The sequence below is a fragment of the Ranitomeya variabilis genome, chromosome 2 (genome assembly GCF_051348905.1).
Source record: "Ranitomeya variabilis isolate aRanVar5 chromosome 2, aRanVar5.hap1, whole genome shotgun sequence".
In the NCBI taxonomy this organism is placed as follows: domain Eukaryota; kingdom Metazoa; phylum Chordata; class Amphibia; order Anura; family Dendrobatidae; genus Ranitomeya; species Ranitomeya variabilis.
Genome location: NC_135233.1, coordinates 141875924 through 141900593, shown reverse-complemented (window position 1 = coordinate 141900593; position 24670 = coordinate 141875924). Strand labels below are relative to the sequence as shown.

The 24670-nt window shown below is 43.0% G+C and overlaps 1 protein-coding gene across 1 annotated transcript in view; it reads left to right on the top strand.

The window, feature by feature from the left end:
• C2H1orf198 (chromosome 2 C1orf198 homolog) overlaps positions 1–22837 on the top strand; it is a 64502-nt gene extending 41665 nt beyond the window's left edge. Inside the window, exons 3-4 of the mRNA XM_077283040.1 lie at positions 15354–15965; positions 21955–22837. Coding sequence (XP_077139155.1) covers positions 15354–15965; positions 21955–22011 — 669 coding nt within the window. The 3' untranslated portion in view covers positions 22012–22837. The remainder of the gene's footprint in view (positions 1–15353; positions 15966–21954) is intronic.
• The last annotated feature ends 1833 nt before the right edge of the window (positions 22838–24670 follow it).

The following is a 24670-nucleotide window of genomic DNA, read 5'->3' as shown; positions in this document are numbered from 1 at the left end:
CGCCTGCGCCGGAGCCGCGGCAGGAAGACAAGAAGAGAACGTCATCTTATGAAGATAGGAGGTGCCGGACCGCGACGCCCATCAGACCCGGACCGCAGCGGGACCGCCCCTTGGTGAGTAAAATATAACCTGTTTTTCTTGCCTTTCAGGTTACATCGGGGGCTTATCTACAGCATTACAGAATGCTGTATATAAGCCCCTGATGCCGGTGGCCTTAGCTCATATATGATTTTTGGGGTGACAGATTCCCTTTAAATGGGGTTGTCCAGTTTTAAGCTACAATACAGTAATATCTCTATGTGACTGCAGACTTGTGAATCTTCACATTGCGTGCACTGCGCTCTGTGAGGATTCTCCGGTGCTGGTGCCTTGAGCGGTCTGTTATGTGACTCTAAGTATGGGATATGCATACTCCCAGCCACATTCTGACTAATTGGGCTGGCCTCACTCAATGCAAATGTATTAAGCAAGGCCGGCAACAGTCTAGTTGGAATGTGGCCAGAAGTACTTGCGGTCACACGATCAACTGTTCCCTGGACGGACAATCTTCACAAAGTGCAATGTGAGGAATCACAAGTCTGCAGTCACATAGAGTCACTCTGCAGACTTGTAGGAAGAGGATCTTCTAGGTCTTAAACTACATGTCTGCGTGTACACGCTCCTCTTCTGATTAGTTGTACATACTGTATCCTCTTTATTGATGTGGATTTTACAGAAGCGTTAAATGAATTCAAGAATTATAACTGTGAAAATTCTGGCAATGCGTGAATAGGCACCTAAAGATCATTATATTTAAACAAGGTTTGGGCAAAACCCAGTTGCCTGGTCTTCATGAAGACTAACAAGCTGTTTCAAGAATCTAGGTTTTGTCCTTATAAATTCATATGACTGGTGCTGAATGTGGGAAGCGGCAAGTAATTGCTAAGGCATCACTTGTTTTTTTTATCACATTCTTTCTAAGCAGAAAAAAGTTTCAGAGTGGCCAACTCGTTAACTTTTCAGTACAAAATACTAGTAAAGTACTGCTTTTCTGCTGATTAGGTTGTTCCATGAACTATAGCTCGGTATTCTATATTTGGCTTTACATAGACTTGGACCTTTTACATTTTTGGCCAGTCTCTTTGGTTCTTCTCTCATTTAATGTTCAGGTACAAAGAGACAGAATCAGATTCCTTTCTCTCTGCTATTTAAAATTTTCCAGCCTGCCAAACTAAACAGCTTCCTCTGGTCACAAGAGGCCTTAGATGCTTGTGAAATAGTATACATTCCGACTAACTGAATAATATGTAAAAATAGACTTCTGAGCTTAAACCAAATTTAATTTTAGTCTTAAATACTATGGATATCTTTTCATTTTTTTTGTTTGATTTTAAGTATCATATGAAGAGAAGCATTTCTTTAACTGGTTTCATTTAAAAGTAAGGGTACCGTCACACAGTGCAATTTTGATCGCTACGACGGTACGATTCGTGACGTTCTAGCGATATCGTTACGATATCGCAGTGTCTGACACGCAGCAGCGATCAGGGATCCTGCTGAGAATCGTACGTCGTAGCAGATCGTTTGGAACTTTCTTTCGTCGCTTGATCACCCGCTGACATCGCTGGATCGTTATGTGTGACAGCGATCCAGCGATGCGTTCGCTGGTAACCAGGGTAAACATCGGGTAACTAAGCGCAGGGCCGCGCTTAGTAACCCGATGTTTACCGTGGTTACCAGCGTAAAAGTAAAAAAAAACAAACCGTACATGCTCACCATCTGATGTCCGTCCGGTCCCTTGCCGTCCGCTTCCCGCTCTGACTGTCTGCCGGCCGGAAAGTGAGAGCAGATCACAGCGGTGACGTCACCGCTGCACTCTGCTCTCACTGTACGGCCGGATCTGTCAGAGCAGGAAGCGGACGGCAAGGGACCGGACGGACATCAGATGGTGAGCATGTACGGTTTGTTTTTTTTTACTTTTACGCTGGTAACCACGGTAAACATCGGGTTACTAAGCGCGGCCCTGCGCTTAGTAACCCGATGTTTACCCTGGTTACCCGGGGACTTCGGCATCGCTCCAGCGCCGTGATTGCAACGTGTGACCGCAGTCTACGACGCTGGAGCGATAATCATACGATCGCTGCGACGTCACGGATCGTGCCGTCGTAGCGATCAAAATTGCACTGTGTGACGGTACCCTAACTGTTTTGTAGTTTGTATGTATTACAATACATTGCAAGCTGCTCAGTGCTGTTCAGTGTTAATCCCAACATGCTGTCTAAGTCAATAGTCCCTCTTGTCTTCTCCTGAATGTTAAGTTCAATTCTGATTTTAATTTGATATGATCAGAATTAAGCACCACTCCATTGGGTTTTTTTTATTTCAGCGTTTGAGTGATGCCAGTGCCTCTAATCTAAGCTCCCAGACCCTGACTGACACTGGCTCTACATTGTGGCACAGCGGCCGCTCTGTATACTCACAGCGGTGACCGAACCGGCCTCCACCCCCATGACTGAAGCCAAATGCTGCCGGGGAGATTATTGATCATTTTCTTCTCCAACAGTCGGCTGCGTACAGATTAATCGCATATCTGCAGGTTAACAGCATTATTTCTGGTGACAGGTTCCCTTTGAATGAAAGGAGAAGTTACCAGTGTGAGATCTGTAACCAACACAAAACAGAAGAACTGAACTTTGTCTCATTACAAACACAATTGCAGCAGCAGCTCTCACAGCTCTGCCATATTGCAACAGAGATGGACGCTGAGAGGAACCTGCAGATGTGTTAGGTATAATCACACACACCTCTGCAGTGAGATCAGGAGAGCAGAGAGCGGCCATTACACATCACGCTGGTAACCATTACACATCACACTGGTAATGCCCCGTTTTATTTTTTTATTTAAAATAAGCTCTGGAGGCAGAGTCTCATGGAGATCAGTGTCTGGCCTATAGCTCTTATCAGCTCACATGACAAAAATATGGATTTGGAATAAGACCTTGGATTACGGATTTCAAGATATCATTTTATTCCACTTTCTATGACTTACATGCCCATATTGACCCGTAACAATGCTTGATCTTATTATAATATGCCCTTTACAACTGAGTTTAAAGGGGCTTTCTTTGCAGCTTGTGAAGAATATATTTCTACTAAATAAATGATTTTGAGACAGTGTACATACATCCGTTCCCAAAGAACCAGGTGTTGAGTAATCCAGCAGTCAAACTCCAGGAGTGATAGAATAGGCCAGGGATTGTATGAAGTTATACTTTATCTTATCACTTCTGGAGTTTGAGTGCGGGACTACTCACCCCTTGGTTTCTTTGAAATGATGTTCATGCTTGTCCGATTCCAACTCAGATTCCTTTTGACCTTGCACCGCCTGTGATTCTCTCAGCTTATCTTGGGGTTATATATGAGGTGAGTTGAACTGACACATATTTTTTGTGACCGGTTATATACACGCCTCAATATTGAAATTGCAACACCAAGAAGGAAAAGTTGTACAATTATGGATCAATAGATATATTAATGATAGCAAATATTTAAAAAATGGAAACAAAATATTAAAAAATAAGGTTATAAATCCCTTAAGGATGCAGACAATTTTGTGTTGTATTTTTGTTTTGTTTTTTTCATTTTTCTCCTCGTTTTCTATTAGCCATAACTTTTTTTTTTCTAACTGTAAGCAAAAAATTGGGTTCTGACTCCATTTTCTGAGATCCATAATGCTTTGGGGTCAATGGACCCATAAGAGCTTGTTTTTTTGCGGGGCAAGCTAGTGATTTTTTTTTTCTCATTACAACGTTTACTGATCATGTTAATCTTGTATTTTCATAGATCGGACTTTTACGGATACTTCAATATAAAATATGTATATATTTGTTTAGTTTTTACATATCTTTATTTTCAACTCTGGAAAAGGTTGGTGATTCAATTTTTTGTTATACTTTTTTACTTTTTATATATTTTAAAAATTTTAATTATGTTTTGTTTGTTTTTACTTTTCACTTTATTTTTCAGTCTCTTTAGGTGAATCTGAACTTGTGATCGATTTATTGTCTGTACCATATGCTGCAATATTCCAGTATTGCTGTATATAGTACAAATCACAGGCTTCTATAATGTCAAGCCTGTGGCTAGACATCCTGGGAGAATTAACCTAACGGACACAGTAAACTTCAGCAAGTCACCAGCTATCATTTCAACTCATTGGCTTCCTGCGATTGCTTTATGTCTGGACAATGGGCACCAGAACGAGCGCCAGGCCCACATTGCGATGCGTAAATGCTGCTGTTAGTGATTGTCAACAGCATTTAATAGTTTTAACAACAGTGATTGGCGGTAGCGCTGATGGCTGCAGTTAAAAGCAGATGCCGGCTATGTAATGTAGCCAGCAGCTGCCCTTTGTGGAGTGTGCTCAGCTCCTGAGCCTGCTCCAAACACCCTAATATGCTCCATAACGTATATATCCAGCGGCCTTTGCAATTGTAGACCAATGACACCCCAGATGTGTTCGATGAGATACAAGTCTGGAGATGCTGCTGGCCATGGTAGCATGTTTTAAGCTACACAGGCTGCTTGCAGTTGGACAAGCAACATGCTACCTACAACCTACCCTTAAAATGACAGACTGTTCATGTATTTGTCAGTGGCAAACTTGCAAAATCAGCAAGGGATCAAATAATTATTTCCTCAGCTGTAAGTTCTGTCAGCCAGATGCTTAAATCTCAGCTTCATGGGAATACATTTAACAATGTATAAAAAGATCAGAAGAATCCTTTATTTGAAGCCTGTGTTGCCGGCCTCCTTGGTATGGTCTGAGGACAACAGAAGTAGCAAGCATTCCAAGCTAGAACTGAGCAAGCTGGAGATGAGGTTCTATCATTTGTAGGATTGCAGTAGTTAACACACTGACATACTACATTAGCAGTGGAATGTCAAGGCCATATTTCTTTTTATGGAGGTGGCATTGTTAAAAATCCTAAAAATTGCTAGATTTTGAGCAAAATCTTTTGCGGCACGTTCCCTTTTAACTACTGGACTTTCCAGATGTTGGTATGTGGAAGTTTATATATTCACATTCCAATCTGGTGTCTGTCAATGTTTGGAAAATTCCTACTCTTGCAGACAATACTATTTTAAACCTTAATACACCACCATAGCCTGTGTTTCGAAATAGTTATGTTTGGCAGCTTGGCTGTTATCCATTACATGGTGTGAATAGCAAGAAACATCCTAAAGCCCGTCCAGTCTAAACTATCCTCTACCCTTGTAGCGTTACTTACTATGATGCTGGGCAGTCTGGGCGATGCCCAAGTAATGTAGTTTACAGCATTGTTATATAGTTAGTCTTACTGACTGTCCAAGCACAAGGGCTGCTCAGTGGACCAATCCATGAGTTATTTTGTGGGTAAATGTGTGCTGCCCATATTCTATTTAAGTTTCCTGTCACTTTTAACAATTATATTGCTTGCTACTAGATGGTGGCCCGATTCTAACGCATCGGGTATTCTAGAATATGTATAGTATATAGCACAGCCCACGTAGTATATAACACAGCCCTTTGTAGTATATAACACAGCCCACGTAGTATATATCACAGCCCACGCAGTATATAACATAGCCCACGTAGTATATAACACAGCCCATGCAGTATGTAACAGCCCACGCAGTATATAACAGCCCACCTAGTATGTAACAGCCCACGTAGTATGTAACACAGCCCACGTAGTATATAACACAGCCACGTAGTATATTGCCCAGCCACGTAGTATATTGCACAGCCCACGTAGTATATAGCAGAGAGACGTATATAACAGCCCTCGCAGTATATAACGCAGGCCACGCAGTATATAACGCAGGCCACGCAGTATATAACGCAGGCCACGCAGTATATAACGCAGGCCACGCAGTATATAACACAGCCCACGCAGTATCTAATACAGGCCACGCAGTATATAACACAGCCCACGCAGTATATAACACAGCCCACGTAGTATATAACTCAGCCCACGCAGTATATAACAGCCCATGCAGTATATAACACAGACCACGTAATATATAACAGCCCACGTAGTATATAACACAGCTCACATAGTATATAACACAGCCCACGTAGTATATAACACAGCCCACGTAGTATATAACACAGCCCACGTAGTATATAACACAGGCCACGTAGTATATAGCACAGAGACGTAGTATATAGCACCGCCCATGTAGTATATAACACAGCCACGTAGTATATTGCACAGCCACGTAGTATATAGCACAGCCCACAAAGGATATAACACAGCCCACGTAGTATATAACAGCCCACGTAGTATGTAGCAATGTGGGCACCATATCCCTGTTAAAAAAAGAATTAAAATAAAAAATAGTTATATGCTCGCCTTCTGGCGGCCCCCGGATCCAGCCCAGGCCTTTAGTGATGCCTGTCTCGACGCTCTGTTCCCAGTAATGCATTGCGGCAATAACACATGATGATGTAGCAGTCTTGTGAGACCGCTACACCATCTCTGGTCATTGCCGCAATGGATTCTTGGGACCGGAGCGTTGCGAGGAACGGGAAAGGCGCCAGAAGGTGAGCATATAATGATTTTTTTATTATTTTTAACATTAGATCTTTTTACTATTGATAATGCATAGGCAGCATCAATAGTAAAAAGTTGGTCACACAGGGTTAATAGCAGCGTTAACGGACTGCGTTACACCACGTTATGCCACGGTGTAATGCAGTCCGTGTAACAGGCTGCTAAACCGCTATGGGGGCACTGACGGGAGTAGGGAGGGGGCACTGACTGGAGGGGAGTAGGGAAGGGGAATTCGCGGCCGGACTGTGCCCGTTGCAATCAGCGCCTCTGGATTTCCGTGACAGACAAACAGACAGAAGTACCCCTTAGACGATTATATAGATAGATACTATGATGCTCTGATATTGCATTAAATTACTTTTTCTGATCAGGTGGTGCTATTTGCAGTTCCTCTGATTAACCCCTAGATGCCCTTCTGCATATACGCTTGGATGCCTGACCTCACTTTTTTCTTCCCCAGACCACTGTCTTGGTTCGGGATTTGTCCTTTTCTTCACTTATGGTTCTGATCTGATTCACTTGGTTTTTTGCTCAACTCGCTCCACCAGACAGCTGCCATTTGGCTACAATCCAAGGGCCCATTAAACAAATATCAGATCCCTGTATAGGAGAGATAAAGAGCTGGATCCTGCTAAATGTTTCTGTCACAGAGTCTAACCATGAATGACACTTTTTTTTTTTTTTAAGTTGACATATTATTTACACCTTGGTACTTTTTGAAGGGATCTTATTAGAAAATTACAATGTTTCAATAAGGTTTTTGTGTTATGTATGTGTTTAAATAATTTTTTCATATTTTATTTTCATCACTGTCTTTATTAAATGACAAAAATAGTAATCTTACAATTTTCACACTGGCAAGTGAGACTTCTTAAAGCTTTAGACTTCCTGTCCTTTCAGGAAGCGTTTACACCAGTTTTCATATTAGTAGAGATACGATTACAATGATGGGTAACTTAAAGCTCAATGATCTTTCACAGGCATAGTTTGGGTCTGTATCTGACCATTGTGTTTATGTATAGTCGTGGCCAAAAACTTTGTGACTGATACAAATTTTGGTTTTCACTAAATTTGCAATTTGAGTGATTTTAGATCTTTCATACAGATGTTTCTTTGGTTACTGAAGTACAACTATCAGTATTTCATAAGTTTTTAAACTTTTATTAACAAATACCGAAAGTTTTTGCAAAGTCTCTATTTACGGTATTGTCTCTTATTTTACAAGACTTCTACAGTTCGCAGTGTTGGCTAGATATCAGCTTCTGGGCCCAATTCTGACTGATGGAAACCCATTCTTGTCTATTCAGAGCTTGGAGTTTATCACAATTTCTGAGGTTTTGTTGGTCCTCCTGCTTTTTGGGGATTGACCAAAAATCTCAAACCCGTGTAGAACCTCTGGAGTTTCCTGTCCATAGGCCTAAAATTGTTATGTTTTGTTCACTGAGCAACTTAGCATCTTTGACTTTTGTAATGTTTGTGGTATCATGCTAAAAAAAGCATTGTTTATCACCAAATTGCTCCTGGACAGATATAACACAAAAAACTATGGTTTAAAAAATAGGACATTTTCTGATTATGGCATCCCGTTAAGAGTACCAGGGGGTATAAAATGTGGCTTTGTTAAAGCAACGCTTAGAAGGATGCTGTTCGTTTTGGCAGATCCCCATATTAGAAACCTATTTACAGTGGCACCCCTGGTCAATATTACTGTTATTATGAATAGCTAAGGAAGTTGAAAATGAAATGATCTCTAAAAGGCTTAAAGGTGAGACATTTCCTTTGTGTTTTCATGCAAAAAAAATATTGTCATTTTTTATGTTTTAAAAATTACAAAAAGGAAAATGGGCAGATACACCCTACATGGTTAGCACCTAGTAGCATCCCCTTTTGCAAGTATCACAGCTTATAAATGCTTTTTGTAGCCAGCCAAGAGTCTTTCAATTGTTGTTTGAGAACAATTTTTCAAGGAAGAATGGATGAAAATCCCTCATTCTGTGAAATTCCTGGGTTGTCTTGCATGCACTGCTATTTTGAGGTCTGGCCTCAGATTTTCAGAGATGTTCAGATCAGGGGACTGTGAGGGCCATTGTAAAACTTTCAATTTGCACCTTTTGAGTTAGTCTATTATGGATTTTGACATGTGTTTAGGATCATCCATTTGTAGAAGCCATCATTTTTTCAACTTCAGCTTTTTTACTGATGGTGTTATGTTTGCATTAAGAAATTGTTGAAATTTCTTGGAATCTATTCTTCCCTGTACCCCATGCCATTGGCTGCAATACAACCCAAAAGAATAATTGATCCATCCCCAAACTTAATGTTTGGCGAGATGTTCTTTTCCTGAAATTCTGTGTCCTTTTTTTTTCTCCACACATACCGTTGATCATTGTCGCCAAAGAGTTCTATTTTAACCTCATCAGTTCACAGGACTTCTTTCCAAAATGCATCGGGCTTGTTTAGATGTTCTTTTGCACATTTCTGACTCTGAATTTTATGGTGAGGACTCAAGAGAGGTTTTCTTCTAATGACTCTTCCATGAAGACCATATTTGTGCAGGTGTACCTGAACAGTAGAACAATGCACCACAACTCCAGAGGCTGCTAAATCTTCCTGAAGGTTTTTTCAGCCAAGCGTGGGTTCTGATTTGCCTCTCTAGCAATCCTATGAGCAGCTATCACTGAAGAATAGAAGGCAGCTGCTTAGAAAAACCCATGACTGCTGTTTGTTGGCTAGAGGTTAGAGTAGGCTGGTGTTATGATCCGGTGACCTTGGAGCCGCATGAAACTTTCTCTGGAGTCGGTGGAACCTGTACTGACCGCAAATCCTGAACTAACACCACAACTAGAAGTAGCCGTGGGGTGTGCCTAACAAACCCTAGACACCTCGACACAGCCGGAGGACTAAATACCCCTATAGATGGAAATAGGAATGCTATCTTGCCTCAGAGCAGACCCCCAAAGGATAGGCAGCCCCCCACGAATATTGACTGTGAGTAGGAGAAGAATAGACACACGCAGGTAGAAAACAGAATTTAGCAAAAGAGGCCACTCTAGCTAGATAGGAAAGGATAGGACAGATTACTAGGCGGTCAGTATTAAAACCCTTCCAAAAATATCCACAGCAGATAATACAAAAAGTTCCACAATCTAACTAAAGACATGGAATGTATATCTGCCACTCCAGAGAATCCAGCAAGACTGAGAAAATACTGACACAATCTAAGCTGGACAAGAAAACACAAAGAATAGCACTGAATTGTGAAACACACACCATGTGTGTCACAGGAAAAAAAAACCAGACACTTATCTTTGCTGATTTGGCAGAAAGGCAGGAGGAACCATGAAGAGGTCAAACACCTCCCAACAACAATTGACAACTGGCAAGGACTAATGAATCCTGCACACCTAAATACCCCAGTCAGAACTGCAATCAGCAGATACACCTGACCAGGACTGCAACTCAGGGGCAACTGCATTAACAACCGCAACCACCGGAGGGAGCCCAAAAGCAGAATTCACAACAGGCTGGGTTTTATTAAGCTGGGAAATTTACATCACCTGGCCTTTCCTAATGATGATAGTGAACAAGCCATAACCCCAACAGGCTAATTAAGGACTGAAACCTTGGTCATAGTAATCTAATTACACAAATCTCCAAGGGTGCCCAAACTTTTGCATTGGTCCATTTTCCTTTTTGTAATTTTTAAAAATGTAAAAAATGACTATAAATATTTTTTGGGGCCTAGAATAAAAATTAAATGTATCATTTTTAACTTTAGGCCTTTTAGAGATCATTTTATCTTCAACCTGCTTAACTGTTCCCAATAACAGTAATTTTGACCAGGGGTGCCCAAACTTTTACATGCCAGTTGTATATAATAGCAGCAACCAGCAGAGATTTTAGCCTTTGCTGACAAGCCAAATTGGGATATTCCAGTGAATACATTATATAAAAGGAGCATGAGGGTCACTTACGGAGGGCCTATTACAGGTCAATAGTGTCCAGTTTTTCGTCTTTATCTATTCTTACAGATTGTAATCTAGCGAGCAGGACCCTCGCTCCTTGTGTTATTTTTGAATTGCATGGTATTGTCTGTTCATGTCCCCGATTAATGGTAAATTGCTGTGGAATATGTTGACGATATAAAATTATTTTTATTATTATTATGCTCCCCTGAGTGTTCTTTTTTTTTTTTCTTTTTTTTTTTAAATGTCCCAAACAATTCCAGGGATATGGACCATCTTATGTATGGCTAATTTGTATGGTCTTCACCAAGGGCATGTTACTTACAGGGTAATCATATATATCTTACAGAAAATAGGGAGTGACTAATCCAAAAAGCTGAGACAAAATGATGGAGACTTATTTGAGTATAAAATATGAATTTTTAATACATATAGATAAAATAGGCGAAATATAATTACCGTATATACTCGAGCATAGGCCGACCCGAGGCACCTAATTTTGCCACGGAAATCCTGTCCTGCTATGCGTGGCTTCCGCCGTCGCTGTCCTGCCATGTGTGGCTTCCTCCCGTCGCTGTCCTGCTATGTGTGGCTTCCCCCGTCGCTGTCCTGCTATGCGTTGTTTTCCCCGTCACTGTCCTGCTATGTGTGGCTCCCCCTTCCTGTCCTGGTATGCGTGGCTCCCCCCGTCCCAACGTATGCGTGGCTCCCCCTGCCTCATCGTTTTATGCATGGCTCTCCCAATCCTGTCATTGTATGCATGGCTCCCCACCCCGTCCCATCATTGTATGCATGGCTTCTCCCCATCCTGGTATGCATGCTTCCTATTAAAAAAAAAACAAACATCCCACTCACCCTCCGCCGTCGCAGCATCTCGTTCTGGCTTCCTGCAGCTGTTCCTGTGCTGAGCGATCCACTATAGGAGTGGAGACGCATGCATATTCATTACCTTAATGAGTGGTGCCACGTGATCGCTCAGCACAGGAAGAGCTGCCGGCGCAGAGACCAATGAGATGCTGCGACGGCGTGGAGGAGAGTGAGTATGATGCAGCTATCACTGTGCACTAGAAGAGAAATTAATATTCATTTCTCTTTAGCAGTTGCACAGTTACAGCAACCTCTGCCGTCTCCTGCCGCTGCTCCTCCGCTCCTCCTTCACCGCCGGCTTTCTGGACAATGACTCGTGTATAAGCCGAGTGGGGCCTTTCTGCACAAAACAATGTGCTGAAAAACTCGGCTTATACACGAGTATATACGGTATGTCTAAAAATGTATAGTGACTAGTGCTTACCCATAAAGTAATGACCCTGTGTACGCCTGCAGCCCAACACGCGCTTCGCAGGAGCTGTTTTATTTTTTTTTTATACTCAAATAGGTCTCTATTATTTTGTTTCAGCTTTTTGGGATTAATCACTCCCTTTTTTTTTCTATAGGATATATTCAATTAGGAGTGGCCTAGCAATTGAGGGATTATGGTCTCCTTTATTTTCCATAGTTTTGGTGTTTTGAAATTTACAATAGTAATTATGCGAAGAAGCCTTAATACATGCCAACAGAGAAACATGTGGGTCACATCCCCCTGACCCCCTGATTAAAACCTTGAAAATTAGAACTAAATGAAAAAGCTGATTTAAAATATGTTGGATAATAGAAAAAAAAAAAGAATAGTAAGGGAAACAGCTGGAATAGAATAAGAATAAATCCTGGCCATTTCTTTTTCAAATGTATCACTATAGATAGGAGGATAAGCAGACCTGCTTTGGGCATTACTGCAGTTACACAGCTGGTTGCTGGAGCAATGTGTTCTGCATAGCCGAGTCTTTGTATTCACTACTCACTTCTTGGAGATTTCTTTATAATTTAGAAGGTTCTGTTCTCAGACACACACACACACACACACACACATATATATATATATATATATATATATATATATATATATAACAGTGAAGTATATGAGCAGAATGTACCCTATATTTAAGCTTGTTTGATCTAAGATAAAGTGAAATGTAGCTGCCAAGACTGGGGAGAGCATGTGGCATAGCAGTTATCTGCGTAAGCCAGAAGTGTCAAACTGCATTCCTCGAGGGCCACAAACAGGTCATGTTTTCAGGATTTCCTTGTATTGCACAGGTGATAATTTAATCACCTGCACAGAATGATTCCAGCACCTTGTGGAATGCTAAGGAAATCTTGAAAAGACTCATGGTTTGAGGCCCTCGAGGAATGCAGTTTGACACCCCTGGCGTAAGCAGCATTTGCTAACACACTTGCATACCTGTGCGCTCTGGCATCTCTTGTTACACAGAGGTAGGTGGTAGGCAGTGCATCCCTGGTTTCCAGTTTTCAGCCAAATGACTCATCTAGTCATCTCCAAGTCGGGTGTCAGAATACAGGTCTGCAGGGAAGGGGGAAGAGGCTCAGGAGCACCCTTGTCTCCTTTCCCACATCTTACCAGATATAACATTTGTGTCAGAACCTTTGTGTGTTGTTAGCACAAGTTGTTATACATTTGCTATTACTCATACAAACATTTACAGTGGGTCTCTGATGGGCCTTTCTTTATAATGCTATTTTCACAGCTGGTCTGGCTGAGATTAAAATTCTTATTTAGAGCAACAAGAAGGGAACCAAAAATACATACACAGATTTTCCAAAGAAAAGGAACATAGGAAAGTGTGAAACATACAGGTTCTTTCCTCACATGTAAAGCGCCATGGAATAAATGGCGCTATAATAATAAATACTAATAATAATAAAGAAGAACTTACAAGAATTGTTTTTGTTTAAATTGTTATGTAATGTAGTGTAAGTACCAAACAAATACTGATTGTCATGTTCCCCAGTTTCCAGCGCTGCCCTAGTCCTCTTCTCACGTGGCTTCTGACTCCCCAGATCACACTGAGCCAGAAGTGGCTTGTACAGTGTAATCCTATGGAGCTAACATTTCATTCGACCCATCGTCTGGTCAAAAGTGGCCATTTTTTTTCTCTTTTATTTTATTCCCGCTACTCCCTTGAGTATTCTGTATTGCAGATTTAGAAAAAAAATTAAGCGGCGGGAATAAAATAAAAGTAAAAACTGACCACTTGTGACCTGATGACCTGACGTATTTAAAGGGAACCTGTCACCCCCAAAATCAAAGGTGAGCTAAGCCCACCAGCATCAGGGGCTTATCTACAGCATTCTGGAATAAGATAAGCCCCCGATGTATCCTGAAAGATGAGAAAAACAGGTTATATTATACTCACCCAGGGGCGGTCCCGGTCCAGTTCTGGTCCGATGGGCGTCGCGGTCCGGTCCGGGGCCTCCCATCTTCTTGCGATGACGTCCTCTTCTTGTCTTCATGCTGCGTCTCCGGCACAGTCATACTTTGTCTGCTCTGTTGAGGACAGAGCAAAGTACTGCAGTGCGCAGACGCCAGGAAAGGTCAGAGAGGCCCAGCACCTGCGCACTGCAGTACTTTGCTCTGCCCTCAACAGAGCAAACAAAGTACACCTGTGCCGGAGCCCCTGCAGGAAGACAAGAAGAGGACGTCATCATAAGAAGAATGGGAGGCCCCGGACCGGGGCCGCCCCTGGGTGAATATAATATAACCTGTTTTTCTCATCTTTCAGGATACGTCGGGGGCTTATCTACAGCATTACAGAATGCTGTAGATAAGCCCCTGATGTTGGTGGGCTTAGCTCACCTTCGATTTTGGGGGTGTCAGGTTCCCTTTAAAGAATATAGTGCTTAACTTAAAGAAGCACTTTCAATATTTTTTTTTTATTGCCTAAAATTTCCTAAATGTGTATTTGACAAAGGGGATAAAAACATGTATGGTCTGCTCCAGATTGCGCAATGGGGGAGGTTCTTTCTTCAGCCATTTGTTTCACAGAAAAATTTACACTAAGGATCATAGTATTCAAGAATGAGTTGTCCGAGTAGTGGATAACCCCTTTAAACCATGTGTCAGACCTTGGCAGTGGCTTATCTCCACTTAGGACAAAAGGATCTCGCACTTGATTTCATACTGCCTAATGCTTATCTAACCTGACATCATCTGTCTGGGGAAAAACAGGAGGCCCTCATTCACATTCAATAGTCAGTCCTGCTAAAATCATCAGGTTTGGCTGACTTACATCTGTTTGCCCCCCCCCCAGTCTTTTTCCAGTGAATGTACAGGACTTTGTAAGATATTTAACCCGTTGTTTTCTCTGCCATTACCTTCATTAAACTAATTGTTTACTTTCATCATTTCTACATTTAGTGGTTTTTTTAACTATATTTGGTACCAAAAAATATTTTTTTTGTTTTGGACATAAAAAATTGGCCATTGGCAGGGAAGGTATTGCCAGTTTGTCAACAGTCTTTGAATGCTTGACTGTAGCAATGACATGTTGTATGACGGTGCAGCCATTCCCATGCATCACTGATGCTATTGATTGACTGCAGCAGTCATAGGGTTTGCAATGCATCATTGCTGTAACCAGACAAATAAAACTTTTCAGTAGTCAACAGCGCAGCAGGAGATCTGGCAGGTAAATAATCATTTTACCACGTTTAATGCCTGTGGCTAAATGTTCTGCTATTTACAGCCAGTTGGCTAGCCATAATGGGGTTGGACAGTGATCGGATGGCTATATGTAATTAAAGCACCACTCCAGCACTTTTTTTTTATTTTACCACTGGAGTGGTGTCACTAATCTAAGTTCCCTGTATTATACTCACCAGCCCCATCTTCATGTGTTATTGGCAATGGATGATGTAAATTATTGAATCGTAACAACCTGTCATTGTTCATTTTCTTCTATTTCTTTCTCATTAGAGTCAGATAGACTTCAGCATTGCCTCGTTGTCTTCTCAAGAACCAGCAAGCACTGTCATACAGAGTGAGCAGAAACAAACCCCCAAATCGGCCAGTCAAAGCAACCAAATTAAGACTCCCCTTGGAAGTTCAGCAGCCAAGCCATCTCAGGGAATCAGGACACCTAATTGTGATGGGTCTACACCAGTCAGAAAAGAAGAAGAATCAGCATTTTGGAAAATAAGCATGGAACGTTCTAGAGTTGAAGGTTCACCGTCAGAATTTCAGTCTTTGACACCCAGTCAAATAAAGTCCTTAGAAAAGGGAGAGAAACCACTTCCCGTCTTCTGTAGACAAGATTCATTCCCGAAGGAGAAGGAAGTGATAAAGCCAGAAAAAGCTGAGAAGTCTCTTGTGTCTGAAAAGCCATCTGTGGTCACTAAGCAGCCAAAGACAACCAATCCAAGTAGTGTTTCTTTAGCTTTGGAGACTCCAAGACAAAGTCAGTCTTCTGTCAGCACTCTAGATGATGTCTTTCTTCCAGAGCCACCAGCACGAAGGCCGCCAGTGACAGAAATCAGTAAGGAACCTGAAAATGAGGCTTCTTCATCAGGACCTCAGCTGTTTTCACAGGTCAGTGTAAGATGTGTAAAATAGTCAGGCTTATTAACAAGTGTTCTCTTGGAATTTACAGTATGGGCATCTTCTTACAATATGGTTTATGGTAGACAAAACAACGAGAGGCAGATCTTGTGCAAAAACCGGGAAGCACTTGTCCCTCTACCTTCTGAAAATACTGGGGATATTCACTCAGCACTATGCCGAGCATGGGTACAATTGAAATATAAAGGGTTTTGAAATTGCTTCTCTTCGTTACAAATGGGTTATGTATCCGTAGGTTATTTGGGATTCTGTTGCATAGTTGTCTCGTTATGGGCTTCCCATTGTAGAATACAGCCCTCCCCCCGATGGTCAGCAGTGTGCTGCACCCACAGGAAACAGCTTATTTTACCAGAGGAAGCCACTGATTGCCGGGCTTGTATGATGGCATGATGCATCATACATCATACAATGATGCTTGCCCTACAAACCAAGTCATGGGGCACTTTGCCCATGGCTTCACTGAGGGCGACGTGATGCTCAGATGACTGATCTTAAATGCATTACAAAAATGGCTCCAGTTCACAAGAAAGGCTGGAGGAAACTACTTAATTAAGCACAGCAAATGTAGCTAATTTTCCCACTATGTTTTCCATGTAGATTTTAGAGGAACCCAGATATGATAATAATCAAAGTGGAATTTTAATATTAGTCAAAAGGAGGCAATCTCCTTTGGGCCTCCACCATTTAGAGACATGTACCACCCTACCATCGCTTTAGTGTAAATTCAAATCATAGGACCATTTCTAATATAATTATTATTATTAATAATTTATAATATAATATTATTCAGGCATTTTAGAGAATTATTTGATCGCTTCTTTAGCCCTTTTCTGTTGGCACTGTATAGTAGAATTATGTGTTCACTGTTTTGGTGCTATATGGAAGAATAATAAAGTCTTCATACTGTTATATAGGCACTATATGTAAGTATTATGTGGGAACTGTTTGTCATGGTATAGTAGTGTTACTTAGGAAATCTTTGCTACAGATTTTAGGGCCATATTATATTTAGGCTTGCTACTTCCACTAGGAGGCGCTAGAGTTGTTGTCCTCTTCCTATTTGTGGAGACATTTTGCATATTTAATTTCACAGAGAAGCATTGCATTGCCTATAAGTCTCCTTACATCGACTTGGCACTCTCCACAAGGAGAGAGGTTAACCCTTAGACCCTCATCAGAGGCCTTTCTTCCAGTCAAATCAGACCTCTTGCTTTGCATTGAGAAAGGGGCAAACACCCCAAAACACGTATCTACACATGGAGTATCTGGTTTGGCTTTTATCCTAAGGCTGCCGTCACACTATCAGTATTTGGTCAGTATTTTACATCAGTATTTGTAAGCCAAAACCAGGAGTGGGTGATAAATGCAGAAGTGGTGCATATGTTTCTATTATACTTTTCTTCTATTTGTTCCACTCCTGGTTTTGGCTTACAATTACTGATGTAAAATACTGACCAAATACTGCTAGTGTGACGGCAGCCTTAGTCATGTGACGAGGCTCATTAATGGCTTGATATTGACTTTTAAGATTGATACTTCCAATAGGTGGCGATAGAGTTCAAGTCTTCTTCCTCTGAAGATACAATTTGTGGCCATATTACAGTGCTGTTATTTTCCAGCTCTTACTGTTCCTGCATGTAATAATTTATTTTCGATGTAGGAAAATTAACAAAAAAAAAGTAGGAGATCTGTTTTAAGTAGAAACACAGGTATGCTGTGGAAACACAATGTTGCAATATACTACAGAATGGTCAGATGCCGACAGCTGATCATTAATGTGACGAGCTGCCATCTGCTCATTATTGCTGTGTACTGGTGAGTCTTCATTGTGATGCCACAACAGCCATGGGCCCTGAAATCTAATTTTCCTAAGGTTTGTTATCCACAAAATAAATAAATACACAGCGAAATAGAATTGTCTGGGATAATTGGCCAGCATGCCTCTTGGAAGGAAGTGACTGTTCATAATTGGCAGATATGATTTTACACACTGGGAACGTAATGACTGTAATCTCCTGCCAGTGCCCATTAGCAATGCAGTCATGTTAGTAAATGAAATGTTATGTCTCTTCTCCGATTCCTCTTCTCCCAAGATTTTATTTACATTTGTAGTTTGTTTTTGTGGAGAGACGGGAAATATCTAGCTAAATAATGTTATACCTAAATCTCTAGAAATTTCAGAAAGAAAATCTCTTAAAGGGAACCTGTCACCAATTTTTTGCCTTATAAACCCTGCCCATCAACTTTAAAATCATGTAAAATGGGATCCTACAACCCCTTTATGCCCACAAAGTGCCTCTTTATACCTCGAAAAAGTTATTTATTGATGTCCCACACTGCATGCAAATTATGTGGCCCAGACCAATGGGCGGATCTAGATCATGCTAAGCACTGCATCGGTTATTACGATGACCTTTCCTACGTCATCCACATGGTGCTCGAAGTCTCGCGCCTGCGCAGTGCAGTCAGAGGCCGGCGCAGTGCAGTCAGAGGCCGGCGCAGTGCAGTCAGAGGCCGGCGCAGTGCAGTCAGAGACCAGCGCAGTGGAGTCAGAGACCAGCGCAGTGCAGTCAGAGACCTGCGCAGTGCAGTCAGAGACCTGCGCAGTGCAGTCAGAGACCTGCGCAGTGCAGTCAGAGACCTGCGCAGTGCAGTCAGAGACCTGCGCAGTGCAGTCAGAGACCTGCGCAGTGGAGTCAGAGAGCTGGGCAGTGGAGTCAGAGAGCTGGGCAGTGGAGTCAGAGAGCTGGGCAGTGCAGTCAGAGAGCTGGGCAGTGCAGTCAGAGACCTGCGCAGTGGAGTCAGAGACCTGCGCAGTGGAGTCAGAGACCTGCGCAGTGGAGTCAGAGACCTGCGCAGTGGAGTCAGAGACCTGCGCAGTGGAGTCAGAGACCTGCGCAGTGGAGTCAGAGACCTGCGCAGTGGAGTCAGAGACCTGCGCAGTGGAGTCAGAGACCTGCGCAGTGGAGTCAGAGACCTGCGCAGTGGAGTCAGAGACCCGGGCAGTGGAGTCAGAGACCCGGGCAGTGGAGTCAGAGACCCGGGCAGTGGAGTCAGAGACCCGGGCAGTGGAGTCAGAGACCCGGGCAGTGGAGTCAGAGACCCGGGCAGTGGAGTCAGAGACCCGGGCAGTGGAGTCAGAGACCCGGGCAGTGGAGTCAGAGACCCGGGCAGTGGAGTCAGAGACCCGGGCAGTGGAGTCAGAGACCCGGGCAGTGGAGTCAGAGACCCGGGCAGTGGAGTCAGAGACCCGGGCAGTGGAGTCAGAGACCCGGGCAGTGGAGTCAGAGACCCGGGCAGTGGAGTCAGAGACCCGGGCAGTGGAGTCAGAGACCCGGGCAGTGGAGTCAGAGACCCGGGCAGTGGAGTCAGAGACCCGGGCAGTGGAGTCAGAGACCCGGGCAGTGGAGTCAGAGACCCGGGCAGTGGAGTCAGAGACCCGGGCAGTGGAGTCAGAGACCCGGGCAGTGGAGTCAGAGACCCGGGCAGTGGAGTCAGAGACCCGGGCAGTGGAGTCAGAGACCCGGGCAGTGGAGTCAGAGACCCGGGCAGTGGAGTCAGAGACCCGGGCAGTGGAGTCAGAGACCCGGGCAGTGGAGTCAGAGACCCGGGCAGTGGAGTCAGAGACCCGGGCAGTGGAGTCAGAGACCCGGGCAGTGGAGTCAGAGACCCGGGCAGTGGAGTCAGAGACCCGGGCAGTGGAGTCAGAGACCCGGGCAGTGGAGTCAGAGACCCGGGCAGTGGAGTCAGAGACCCGGGCAGTGGAGTCAGAGACCCGGGCAGTGGAGTCAGAGACCCGGGCAGTGGAGTCAGAGACCCGGGCAGTGGAGTCAGAGACCCGGGCAGTGGAGTCAGAGACCCGGGCAGTGGAGTCAGAGACCCGGGCAGTGGAGTCAGAGACCCGGGCAGTGGAGTCAGAGACCCGGGCAGTGGAGTCAGAGACCCGGGCAGTGGAGTCAGAGACCCGGGCAGTGGAGTCAGAGACCCGGGCAGTGGAGTCAGAGACCCGGGCAGTGGAGTCAGAGACCCGGGCAGTGGAGTCAGAGACCCGGGCAGTGGAGTCAGAGACCCGGGCAGTGGAGTCAGAGACCCGGGCAGTGGAGTCAGAGACCCGGGCAGTGGAGTCAGAGACTCGGGCAGTGCAGTCAGAGACTCGGGCAGTGGATTCAGAGACCTGTGCAGGCACCACTTACTCCTCTATACTGAACAGTCAGGGAGCTGGTGACATACAAGTAAAGTCAGCGCCGGCACATTACTTGACGTTGTGCTGCCGGTCTCTGTTCCCACTGCACAGGCGCGAGACTATGAGCACCATATGGATGATGTAGGAGATGTCTTCGTAATAAAAGAGGCAGCATTTGAAGTGCCCGGTGCAGCGCTGAGCACGATCTAGATTCGCCCATTATACCGGACCACACAATTTGCATGCATAAAGCACTTTTTCGGAGGTATGCACAGGCACCTACGTGTGTGTAAAGGGGTTATAGAAACCCCATTTAGATGATTGTAAAGGTGGTGTTCATAGTTTATAAGGCAAAAAACTGGTGACCGATTTCCTTTAACATGTCACAAGTAGTGTTGAGCATTCCGATACCGCAAGTATCGGGTATCGGCCGATACTTGCGGGTATCGGAATTCCGATACCGAGATCCGATACTTTTGTGGTATCGGTATCGAACCAACATTAATATGTAAAAGAAAGAATTAAAATAAAAAATATTGCTATACTCACCTCTCCGACGCAGCCTGGACCTCACCGAGGGAACCGGCAGCGTTCTTTGCTTAAAATGCGCGCGTTTACTGCCTTCCGTGACGTCACGGCTTGTGATTGGTCGTGTGCCGCCCATGTGGCCGCGACGAGACCAATCACCGCAAGCCGTGACGTAATTTTCAGGTCCTGAATGCCTAATTCTAGGCATTCAGGATTTGAAAATTACGTTACGGCTTGTGATTGGTCGCGTCGCGGTCACATGGGCGACGCGACCAATCACAAGCCGTGACGTCACGGGAGGCAGGAAACGCGCGCATTTTAAAATTACGTCACGGCTTGTGATTGGTTGCGTGCCGCCCATGTGACCGCGACGCGACCAATCACAGCAAGCCGTGACGTAATTTTCAAATCCTGAATGCCTAGAATTAGGCATTCAGGACCTGAAAATTACGTCACGGCTTGCTGTGATTGGTCGCGTCGCGGCCACATGGGCGGCACGCGACCAATCACAAGCCGTGACGTCACGGAAGGCAGTAAACGCGCGCATTTTAAGCAAAGAACGCTGCCGGTTCCCTCGGTAAGGTCCAGGCTGCGTCGAAGAGGTGAGTATAGCAATATTTTTTATTTTAATTCTTTCTTTTACACATTAATATGGATCCCAGGGCCTGAAGGAGAGTTTCCTCTCCCTCAGACCCTGGGAACCATCAGGAATACCGTCCGATACTTGAGTCCCATTGACTTGTATTGGTATCGGGTATCGGTATCGGATTAGATCCGATACTTTGCCGGTATCGGCCGATACTTTCCGATACCGATACTTTCAAGTATCGGACGGTATCGCTCAACACTAGTCACAAGTATATTTTTGTGATAAAATATCTTTTTTTTTTTTTTTACAGTTAAACACTTAAACACTAAAGCCCTAATTTCACGTGTAGGGTGAGATCCAAGTTTTTCACCCATCTTCAGACGGTCATAATTTGTATTTTTATTATTTTTTATGCTGTAGCTGTGTGAGCTCTTCCTTTTTGCAGGACTTGTTAAAGATGTTTTAGGCATCGTTACGACATACAAGGTAGTCTTTATTGTTTTCTTTTTCTAATGACAGAATGCATATTAACCGATTTTTAGGAGGATCAGATATTGCATAACGTTTGAGAGCATACACCACCATGTACAGAACCATCCAGACGTCAATGAATAATTTAATCAGTCACAATTTTACCACAGTTCTTCTTTCCTCCACAGATTAACACTAGTAGTGTACTCTTGAAGTCTGGATTTGATTTTCTTGACAACTGGTAACAAGGCTCATCGGTGCTGTTGGAATCTGTTGGAAGACACGTGCTAATTATTTCCTTTATCGGATGGTTTAGCTGTTACCTGCAATCTCTTCCTATAAGGCTTTTTGTAAAACTGTAATCCTTATTTTCTATACTTTTGTGATGCATTTGTTAACTAAACCTTTTATGTACTGGTTTTGGTGAAGTCAAGGTGTTTTTTAATGGTACCTATACTGTGCCTGTATCCTGTTTCCTACAAAGTTTAGTCATTTTGTTACACTAGTGACCTTGAAATTACACTAAAACCAAAAATGCCTATATACATAAAGAGAATTTGTCACAAGGTGTTTCCTACCTCGTTTGCAGGCAGCATAATGTAGGGGCAGAGATCCTGATTCCAGTGATGTGTCACTTACTGGGCTGCTTTTTGCAGTTTTGCTAAAATCATTGTTTTATCTGCTGCAGATCTAGCAATCTAGCAGTCCTCTTAAGTTCTTGGTTAGTTCTTTATAATCCTACCTACGCCAATGATTGGCAGCTCTCTGTGTTCAATTTGCATAGGCAGAAAGCTGCCAATCAATGGAGTGGACGTGATTAGATTACATTACAGTAAGTTTATTAGTTCTTTAGTAATGATCTCCTGGTGATAAAAGACTCATTTAATCAAAACTACAGCAAGCAGTACATTAAGTGAAACATTGCTGGAATCAGGGTCTCTGCCACTACATCATGATGTGCTCAGCTTAGGTGGGACAAAACTGGTCACAGATTCCCTTTAAATCAAAGTATTCTACTTGATACTAGTATTGCTGGGCTTGTCTTTGGAGATTAAATCATCTCACATATCTAAATAGATTAAAAAGAAGAAAAACAAAATTGTATTAAATGGTCAATAGAAATATTCTCAAATTGGTTGGGTGACGTCCTCCATGTTCATGCACATTGATAACAAAACTGATTGGCGTAGGATCTAAAACTCCTATGAGCACATTTTGCATTGCTCTTTCCATCAAAAATGCCAAAATCAATGCGGTCCATCAGGATTTGACAGTAAAGCTGTCATAACGCCGTGATAAATAGATCCGATGACAGTAGTGGAAACAGATTATACACTACATATGCTTGAGGCAGAATTTAGGGGCAAGTCACATGCATTACAAGAGCCCTGATAGATGATATTGATCGCATTCATCTTGTCTAATGCTTTCCACTTCAATATTACTAAAAAAGGCCATCATTTCTGTGCTGCTGGTCATGGGGTACTAGGGCATCACATGTTTGTACTGCTTGTGACGAATGGGATCCTTTGGGAATCTGGTATCAGGAGCAATCAAATTCCACCGAGCATTATAGGTATCTAGAACTTAGTTTGTAATATTATAACCTTGAAAGAACTTCCTCTCATAGGTCTAAAACCACGATAATAGGTCAATCTGGTCAGTAAGATGTGGAGGTAATATATTTATCAAAACGTAGGTGGATTTTTTTTTATATAATATTTCTTTCATATTCTTTAATAACCAGATATATCAGGTGCACAACAATACGTAGCATCTCACGGGAGAAAGATAGAAATTTGATCAGTTTGTTATATATATATATATATATATATATATATATATATATATATATATATATTGTCCGTAAAGTCATGGTGCACTTTTGACCAGTCACTGGAAAGCAACAAAAAACGATAGAAATGTGAAATCTGCTCTAAATAAAAGAAAAACTCTCCCAGTTTCATACCTATTCAGTGCAGTTCAATGTGGGCTCCATTTGTTGCCTTACACACATCCAATCGATAGTGAAGTACTTGCCACACACAGGTGAGGATGTCTGGTGTAACAAAGTGAATAACATGTGATTTTCTGTTTTAAGTGATTAATATTGATACGTTCAATGTAGACATGTTGCTTCACATAACCGCAAAAGTAAAAGTCTAAGGGCGTCAGATCCGGGGATCGTGGTGGCCATGGCTTGACAGAATCCCTGCCTATACACTGCTGGGGGTATGTTCTATCTAGAAACTCTCGAACAATGGCGGCGTAATGTGGAGATGACACCTTCTGGAAATTGTGACACTGCATACAATTCCAACTTGTCAAGATAAGCGTTTGCTGTCACAGACCGCTCAGCGAAAAAAAATGGGCCTATCATGGGGTTTCTCCACCAAACTGCCGGTTTCCTTCAACTGCTTTTCCCTATTACTGTGTGGTGGCGCTTCGTTATAAACCCGCCGATATTCACGTAGCACTTTGGTCACTGATTTGAATTTAGCGAGCCACAGAACACACTGAGCTTTCTTCTGTACCGTCCACTTCTCGACTGGCATGGAAAACCACACAGCTGGCATAAGCTTGTGATTGCATGATGTCACAGACCTGGCAGTGTATTAATCAGAGTTCAGTTTATCAGGGGTTAATCTGACTGGGGGCTCAGCAACAACTTAAATGAGTTTGTGTTGTTTGATTGGTTCTTGTTATCTCTCTTCATGAACGGGTCGGACATGAGTGGGCCAGAGAAAGGGCACCAAAATGTAAACTATAAATGGATCCTGTGACTGGTCAAAAGTGCACCATGACTTTACGGACACACTGTGTGTGTGTGTGTATATATATATATATATATATATACTGTACAGAAACACGCATATGTATATATAATATATTACATATATACTG